This window comes from Haliotis cracherodii, unplaced genomic scaffold (genome assembly GCF_022045235.1).
Source record: "Haliotis cracherodii isolate W230 unplaced genomic scaffold, xgHalCrac1.p SCAF_9, whole genome shotgun sequence".
Classification (NCBI taxonomy): domain Eukaryota; kingdom Metazoa; phylum Mollusca; class Gastropoda; order Lepetellida; family Haliotidae; genus Haliotis; species Haliotis cracherodii.
The window spans coordinates 6,165,111-6,175,284 of NW_027266343.1; the positions used below are offsets into that span (position 1 = coordinate 6,165,111).

Consider the following 10,174-nt stretch of genomic DNA (forward strand, 5'->3'; position numbering starts at 1 on the left):
TGGGTTCGAATCCCGGTTCGCCCCGATTGTCAGCACCATACCCGTGGTCGTTGGTTTCACCGAAGTGGTAAACGTCTTAGACCTGCATCACTTTGGGCTTTCCTCCCACATTAAGCTGACACGCCGCGATATAACTGGAATACTGTTAAAAGCGGCGTTAAACCAAACTCACTCACTCACTCGTAATATCCGAACCATAAGTATCAACAAACACAAAATATCTGCATTCAGTTCAATTCAATGATTCATTGATGCGTCAAAGCGACACATGGAGTGAAGTTATGGGGGCTAATATACTACTCAAAAGAAAGAAAGGATCAGCTGATTTATTCAAATTACTATTGTTAATCTGTAATGGCATGAGAGATAAACTATAGTAATAGAAAAGAATAGGGTGATCCTTAACTTCTTTTGAGTAGTATATATTATTTCATACGAGCCAGGAACCAGTTCTACACAGTGATTTAACGCTTTGGCCAACGTAAGTCTATATTAAGGTATGGCAGTTGCGACGTTCGTAGCGCTACGACATTCGTAAGCCTTTGAGAAACTCTTAAATTGCGATCGGCGGTGACACTGCGAACGATTTGAGAAACAGGGCCCAAGCGAAGGTTAAAACGCTTCAAAATTTATTAATTATCATTAAGCATCATAATTTTCGCAGTACCAAAGATTAACGTGATTGCAACGGCTGACAAAATGAGGACGGCCTTACTAACGACTGGCCACTTAGTTCAAGGGGGGCTACTCTCATTTGCAATATGAAGTTCAAGGTCGTAAGTAACAGTGAATACTGTGATGATAGATGCTGCGACATGTTTCTTTTATTATTGATGCTCGAAAACTTCCACCCCACGATTATTTCATCCGCGATACAAGATCAACAGTCCGATTTCAACTATTTTTCGCGTGTCATGCTCTAGATCAATGTCTTCTGCAAAATATCACGGACTTGACAAATATCCAAGGAATATCGTCAATAATTCAGCAAATTTAGAAACGCGTGCATATTGTGTTGCAAACTAGAGAGTGTATCGGGAGAAGATAGAATCTGACTGGGAGTAAAGTAGACGTTGTGGACCTATGTACAGCATCATCCACACCCTATGGGTGTCAACCTCCCTCTCTTGGTATCCGGCACATCACTTAATTTGTCTAGGCATCCAATTTAGGAGCTCTTGAGTCATATCAATGTACGTAGCTTGTGCAAGTAAATTAATCTGGGATTTTTACACGATTCTCCAAACAAATTCCAATTCTTAAGAAAGCGAATACATAATGGCAAGCTGGAGGTGATTTCACCTCTGTGTTATTAAAAACAAATATCAAATAACTCCTGTTTCTAAAGCATTGAGCACGAGTGTAATTTAGAACCTTGTCTCAACTCAACGTTGAGAAATAGTCTTGTATAATTGTGGTGGATGAATACAACAATCTTGGCCGATGTTTCCATCACACACGGCCCAGGCAATAATAGATCCGTGATGATCCGGGGTAGAATAGGAGATCCGGGGTCTTCAGCAACCCATTCTTGTCGTAAAAGGCGACCGTGCTTGTCGTAAGAGGCGACTAACGGGATCGGATAGTCGGGCTCGCTAAATTGCGTGGACTGATGGTCATGATATCAATCACTGGATTGTCTTATCCAGACTCGATTATTTACTGAACCGCCGTCCTATAGCTGGAATATTGCAGAGTGCGGCGTAAAACAACAAACAAACAAACAAACAAACGCGGCAATCAAATGGGTAGCTGTCTCCTAAGTTGTTTGTAAGAAAAGGTAAGATGTCAATTCTACAAACGTGTTCATACTATCTGAACCGTAAATGTATTCAAACAAGAAACATCTGCAATCAACTTCAATATCAGCGTAGACGAGCCAAATAGACACCTTCAGTGAGGACATACTGATATATGATTTCATACCACTGTTTCACTGCGTATATATTGGGGTATTGCGATACGTGGCATATATTTGAGTATTAGGGCTGGGACGAGTCAAAATCCAATCCCGGGGTACCCACCCTGCTATTATCCGACCATACCCGGGTACCCGTTGTAGGTCTCAGGAGATAGGTACAAACTGTCCGATTGGGAAAAGTTTGACCGTAGCCCTGGCAAAATGTATTTAGATACACGTATAAAAACGATCTGGTCATGCATATACTGAAGTTTACTGCATGGAGTTTTATCTTTTTTTCAAACATATAAAAGTCAGAAGGAATGCGTGTTAGCCAGAAAAAATGGGAACATTAGTGACTTGTAGTGTGATCATAGAGTTTTAGATAAGTTTTGTCATTAAACAATATATCACGTGACTAACCACAGGTCCGGGTCGTCCTGTGGGTACCCGGGTCCTGCTCAGGACCCACCCGACCCGGGTACCCGAGTGACCCGTCCCAGCCCCATTGAATATACAGAGAGGTATGGGGGATGTTCCTGTGCCGCAAACAACCCCAACAGTACCATAATGACATAACATATTTATAATCAAAGATATATTATGTCAACAAAAAGATTTGATTAACATTTTAATTCACAACTTATCCTCATAAACATCTCGTTTTATACAATTGTAGTTTTACCACTTGAAAACCTCTCACCAGATGAGACCATGTATGGACGATAGTTATTTCAATGTAAAATATTTACACGATTGCCCGCCGTCTGTATACATGTTTATGGAGAGAGAGCATGGTAAGTCGTAATCCTTATCCGTTTTAATGTCAAAAAATATGTTTACAAACATAACAGTACAATGAACACACAATGCAATTAAGAAAGTGGTCAAATGTACCATATGTTATATTTGGGACAACACTTTCTTAATAAAGTACAGATTCTCGGAGTCTTGGAGGTTGAGTCTCATCCGGGATTCGAACCTACACTTCCAGAGAAGCCTCACTCCAGCAGTGTGGGTTCGAATCCCGGATGAGACTCAACCCCCAAAAGGTACGAGAATCTGTGAGGTGAGGTGAGGTGAAATTGGGTTTAACGTCGCGTCCAAGATATTGCACTTATATATAGCGACGTGCATGTACGTGTGTGTGTTTGACTCCGAGCCAACCAGTCCTTGTTTTAGCCCCTTAATGCCGAGCGCCAGACAGGGCAACAACAAGTACCATCTTTTAACGTCTTTTGGTATGACGCGGCCGGGGATCGAACCCCGGACCTTCCTCTCTCTCCGGGCGGACGCTCTACCACTAGACCACGGAGGCGGTCTACGAGAATCTGTACTTTACTCAGAAAGCGTTATCCCCAAAATAACATTTGTTACAAAACAGTACCATTTTGACCACCCGATCAGTCCCCCATCAGTAGCAGTACTTTGCTACACAATACAGATCATTCTTATCATAACACTTTTTGTTTTCGAGTGTGTGAATATTGATCAGTAACATACATACCCGAGTCGAATGTTAAGGAATATCCAACTTGGCCTTCAGATTAATCAACAACCGACACAATATTAGTACACAAGGTTTGATCAAAGACGTTTTAAGTTGTAGCAGTACCACGGGGTATATGTGGTCTCATGTGTCCCGCGTTCGGTTTTATACCACAAGCCCGAGGTGAATTTATCTTGCCGACATGTTTTAATCTGAGACTGTAAAGGAAATTAAACAAATTGAAAATTGATAAACAACAGATGTTCGATTGACCTGAGGTTAACTTGTAGTGTTACGTGACTTTCTTTGACTGGTAAACAGCGTGCAGCTTTTTTGCTTCGTAGCGGGTGCAAGAGGTTTATCCAGCCGTTTGTCATCGTGGCGCGGTACAAGGAATTAAGTCCCCCGCTCAGAAATTGACTTCCCTACGTCGTATTTTTATCAAGATGGCGTGAACCAATCAGATCTCACAATTCTGACACGGAGGTATCCTCTGATGAGACGTCGTTTGTACAGTGACTGAGTCTATGCCGCTTTTAGCAATATTCCAGCAATATCTCGGCGGGAACCCAAGAAATGGGCTTCACACATTGTACCCATGTCGGGATCGAACCCAGGCGTTCGGCGTGACGAGCGAACGCTTTAACAACTAGGCTACCCCACCGCCCCTGTTTGTACAGTACAAAATACATATTTCTTTTATTATTTACAGAGATGTGTTGTGAGTAACACATGGAATGGTGTGTGTGTGTGTGTGTGTGTGTGTGTGTGTGTGTGTGTGTGTGTGTGTGTGTGTGGGTGTGGGTGTGTGGGTGTGGGTGGGTGTGTGTGTGTGGGTGGGTGTGTGGGGGGGGGGGGGGGGGTATGTGGGTGGGTGTGTGGGTGTGGGTGGGTGGGTGTGTGGGTGTGTGTGTGTGTGTGTGTGCATTTACTAGTCCGGACTAATGTCAGTTTTGTAACGCTAGCCCACTGAGATAACATGCCGAATTTAACATGGATTCTCCCCCAACATGTACTTCTCTCAGCAATTGACAGAAACATTTTCACTGAAACACCCAATCAATTTATAGTTGCACATTGTTTCATCTGGACAAGTCTCATCGCAAAAAAGCAATGTAATAAGATCTATATACCTACCCCAGCCTGTGTCTGTCTGCGTTAATATGGGCTGCCTTACCCCATGGCGAGTTGACCTGTTGCCGTTGCCCACATCTCAGTGAGGGACAGGCCACCGGCAGCTTTCCGACACACCGACTCACTAGGTGACAGACGAGGCGTTATATTGCTGATAGGGCTCGATATAAATACCTGTCTGGTTGTACATATAGACAGCTGGGTGATAGGGTCTGACAACATTGATACAAATACCTGTCTGGCTGTACATATAGACAGCTGGGTGATAGGGTCTGACTACATTGATACACATACCTGTATGGTTGTACGTATAGACAGCTGGGTGATAGGGTCTGACAACATTGATACAAATACCTGTCTGGCTGTACATATAGACAGCTGGGTGATAGGGTCTGACTACATTGATACACATACCTGTATGGTTGTACATATAGACAGCTGGGTGATAGGGTCTGACTACACTGACACACATACCTGTCTGGTTGTACATATAGACAGCTGGGTGATAGGGTCTGACTACATTGATACACATACCTGTCTGGTTGTACATATAGACAGCTGGGTGAAAGGGTCTGACTACATTGATACACATACCTGTCTGGTTGTACATATAGACAGCTGGGTGATAGGGTCTGACTACATTGATATAAATACCTGTCTGGTTGTACATATAGACAGCTGGGTGATAGGGTCTGACTACATTGATACACATACCTGTCTGGTTGTACATATAGACAGCTGGGTGATAGGGTCTGACTACATTGACACACATACATGTCTTGTTGTACATATAGACATCTGGGTGATAGGGTCTGACTACATTGATACACATACCTGTATGGTTGTACATATAGACAGCTGGGTGATAGGGTCTGACTACATTGATATAAATACCTGTCTGGTTGTACATATAGACAGCTGGGTGATAGGGTCTGACTACATTGATACACATACCTGTCTGGTTGTACATATAGACAGCTGGGTGATAGGGTCTGACTACATTGACACACATACATGTCTTGTTGTACATATAGACATCTGGGTGATAGGGTCTGACTACATTGATACACATACCTGTATGGTTGTACATATAGACAGCTGGGTGACAGGGTCTGACTACATTGATATAAATACCTGTATGGTTGTACATATAGACAGCTGGGTGACAGGGTCTGACTACACTGACACACATACCTGTATGGTTGTACATATAGACAGCTGGGTGATAGGGTCTGACTACACTGACACACATACCTGTATGGTTGTACATATAGACAGCTGGGTGATAGGGTCTGACTACATTGATATAAATACCTGTATGGTTGTACATATAGACAGCTGGGTGACAGGGTCTGACTACATTGATACACATACCTGTCTGGTTGTACATATAGACAGCTGGGTGATAGGGTCTGACTACATTGATACAAATACCTGTAAGGTTGTACATATAGACAGCTGGGTGACAGGGTCTGACTACATCGATATTGTCTGTTGTACTAGTTGCTCGGGATAGAGGTTATGCTGTGTAAATACTTCTTTGAGGTGGCTTAGTTCAGTAGTTAGATGTTGCTTCGTGGAATAGATGTTGTGAGTTCGTCTTGCTTGGGTTGAAGACCCAACCTTCAGCACCAACCTCAAAGACTTCAAGATCAGGAAACTGCAAGAAGCCATCAACACCAAAAGACTCCAGTCGTCAATCAATAGTGACCAAGGCTATTACATACCCCCGGCGTACCATCAACTCATCAAAGACCCCAATCAACCATAATCCCGTTGTTTATATTACTGGCTTCATCCTTTGTTTACATCACTGACTTCACCGATGATTATCATCACTGCCCTTGTGTGTACATAACAGGCTTCTCTACTCCAGTATAACAATATCTACTCTACTGTATAAACATAGCCTCCTACTTGTATATATACTTGCCAACCACACTCTGTATTTAAATACGAAAAACCGACCTAAATTAATAAATCAAATACTTAAAAGCTCCTACGGCCTAACTAAGGCAGGCAAACAAATAACCTTCTTGTGGATACCCGCCCACGTAGGAATATACGGTATTGAAAACGCCGATAAGGCAGCCAAAATATCCTTCAAAATCCCAGAAATAAGACTAAACTTACCCATCTCAAAATCAGAAATTAAAAGCGTAAACAAGCATAAAATCACCAAAAAATGGCATAACCTATATCTAAATTCAAATAGCCAAATAAAAAAAGTACTCAGCAAACCACTAACCAAACCAAAAATTCTCCATCCATCAAAAAAAATCGACCGAGTAATCACTAAACTCCAAACAGGACACACCAACCTAAATAACCACCAAATTAAAAAAACAAACTACAGGTAACTGCCCACACTGCAAACAACCAGAAACCCCAGAACACGCACTCATCCACTGCACACACTACCTAACACATCGAACCGCATTACAAACCACCCTCAATCTAAACAAGGCTCTCACTCTAGAAGCAATACTAAACCCACAAAATAAACCAGAAAGCTTCAAGACCTTAGGCGTATTCTTAATCAAAACAGAACTAATAAAACGCATCTAAAAACACTATAATCTACCAAATCAAAATCACTTAAACAAACAAACAAACATCCACCATACCCAGCTCTCTTAGTTCTCTCCCCTCACCCCAACCCCATCGGCATCTATTCCAAATCTCAAAATTCCCAAATTCTATATAAGCAACCCCTAAAGCCCCCTCCTGGGTTGCACACACCACTTTCGCCCCTTTCGGAAACACATTAAATGGCCTGGCCGGGCCCGTGTGCGAAATACGCATCAGTCGGAAAGCGCACGTTAAATCTCCAAAGTAAGTAAGTAAGTAATTAACTCTGTACATCACTTGCTTGATAACCGTGTTAGAACCTACACCGAAACGTCGCTCTTAATTGTAATAAAGAAGTTGTTCATCAATAAATTCTTATCCTTACTTAGTGCTCCAACTTCGAAATGCCTATCAAAGAAGTTAAAACTCAGAATGCTAGTCATTAATATGTGAAAAACTCAGAATGTTAGTCATTAATATGTGAAAAAACTCAGAATGTTAGTCATTAAGATGTGAAAAAACTCAGAATGTTAATCAATATAAATTATAATCATGGACTATATTTTGGTGGATTAAATCCAATCCCAGCTGTTCGTATATGGGAAAGGGTAATATTACCATGTGGATTATTTGCTTGTAGTTTATGGGGTAAGCTGTCACCAAAGGAAAACGAAATATTTGAAATTATTCGCCGTTATTTTTGTAAAAAGATGAGCTTAATAATGATATAAATACTTATACCACCTCTTCTCAATTCCCCAACAAACATGCATGGGCGTGTCGTGTTAAAAGAACAAATAACGTAATTTATGCAGAACTTCATTCAAGAGAAAACCTAAAACGATACTCTCACATACGTTTACCTAAGGTACACCGACTTTGGTTACAAACAAATGAGAAGCCGGAACTCTTCTATGATTTAGCATCTTTATTATGTCTCAGCACCTACAGTATGCAATCTGATGAATGTTTATGCGGCACATTTGCTTTTGATCTTATCAAACATGTATTTATATACAAGACTCAACAACAAAGAAATATTCTTGTTGAGTCTATTATTGATTTACTAGATGTGTCAACTTTTTCTAGCATCCGGAACGACGATGACGATACCTTTTTGTCCTTCTCCCTTGTCGGTTTGCCAACAGAAAGTACTATGGTTATTGAATACAACGTATGGACAAATATAAATCTCCTTGGATGTAATCCTGTTAAAAAGTGGAACAACCTGCTAAGAAACATCATATGATAACGATGTGAAACTGACTGTCAATAGCACAGTAAACTGTCTGGCAAGTGACTGTACTTTTAATGCACTTAGAATCAAATGCATGGCAATACCTGCAGTCCCAGTACGTTTCGTCTTTTTCTTCTCTATTACGTGAATGACTATTATCAGGGGCGGTCGGGTAGCCTGATGGTTAAAGCGTTCGCTCGTCATGCTGAAAACCCGGGTTTGAATCCTGACATGGGTACAATATGTGAAGCCCATTTCTGGTGTCCCACGCTGTGGAATTACTGGAATATTGTATAAAGCGGCGTACAGCCATACTCACTCAAGCAATGACTATTATCAACCCATCTTTGGATACAATTCAAATCGTGTACAAAACACCAGAGATAAATCGTAATAGTTTTCAGACTAAAAGTAAACAACTTGCAACCAGAGCTTGTACACTTGTACCGCTGTACAGTGTTTGTGCCATTCCTTTAAGAATTATGTTAAACAGTCAGATCGTGTGGTATTCTGACATTTCGCCCAAAGGCTGAGTAGATTCCGTGAATGATGAACGTGAAATATAGATGAGCCCACGAGAACTAAAAGATACGGAACAAGGGTTCGTCTCCTACCTTGGACGGGTTACATTGACATAAATGTTTAATACACCTGCTTGTAAAGATCAGTCATTTTATTTTTAAATTCAAAACTGAGCTCAATTTCCCTCTCCTATTGTTCACAAATATGTCTACTCTGTGTGTGGTATTCGTATTGAAATCGATGCTTCAAAGGCTGATTAACGATTAAGTGTTGCGTTGTAGGGAACGGTTCTCGTGGAAATGTGGAACTGTCGTCGAAACAAATCGTCGATACAAGTGGTTATATGGAATGAATCGTCGATAAAAGTGGTTATATAGACTGCATCGTGGATACACAAAGTAATATAGACTGCATCTTGGATCCACATGGTTATATAGACTGCATCGTGGATACACGTGGTTATATAGACTGCATCGTGGATACACGTGGTTTTATAGACTGCATCGTCGATAAAAGTGGTTATATAGACTGCATCGTCGATACACGTGGTTATATAGACTGCATCGTGGATACACATGGTTATATAGACTGCATCGTCGATAAAAGTGGTTATACAGATTGAATCGTCGATACACGTGGTTATATAGACTGCATCGTGGATACACGTGGTTAAATAGACTGCATCGTCGATACAAATGGTTATATAGACTGCATCGTGGATACACGTGGTTATATAGACTGCATCGTGGATACACATGGTTATATAGACTACATCGTCGATACAAGTGGTTATAAAGACTGCATCGTGGATACAAGTGGTTATATAGACTTCATCGTGGATACACGTGGTTTTATAGACTGCATCGTGGATACACGTGGTTTTGTTGGCTGCATGGTCGATATACGTGTAGGCGGCATCGCTGTTTGTTTGTTTGTTTGTTTGTTTGTTGTTTAACGCCGCACACTAATATTCCAGACGGCGGTCAGAAAAATTCGAGTCTGAACCAGTCAATCCAGTGATTGACATCATGAGCATCGATCCACGCAATCGGGATACGATGACATGCATCAACCAAGTCAGCAAGGCTGACCACCCGATACCGTTAGTCGCCGTTAGTTACGACAAGCATAGTCGCCTTTTACGGTAAGCATGGGTTACTGAAGACCTATTCTACCCCGGATCTGCACGGGTCAGACTTCATCGTAGACACACGTGGCTATGAAGGGTGCACTGTAGACACACGTGGCTATGAAGGGTGCACTGTAGACACACGTGGCTATGAAGGGTGCACTGTAGACATACGTGGCTAAAAAGGGTGCA

General features: G+C 41.6%; 1 protein-coding gene across 1 annotated transcript; it reads left to right on the plus strand.

Annotated features, from left to right (window-relative positions):
• The first annotated feature begins 4,821 nt into the window (after nucleotides 1-4,821).
• Nucleotides 4,822-6,294, plus strand: LOC139453058 (protein SON-like). The gene is made up of 2 exons (XM_071234680.1): nucleotides 4,822-5,659; nucleotides 6,140-6,294. Exons 1-2 carry the CDS (start codon nucleotides 4,822-4,824, stop codon nucleotides 6,292-6,294), a joined length of 993 nt encoding a protein of 330 aa, XP_071090781.1.
• Nucleotides 6,295-10,174: the final 3,880 nt, after the last annotated feature.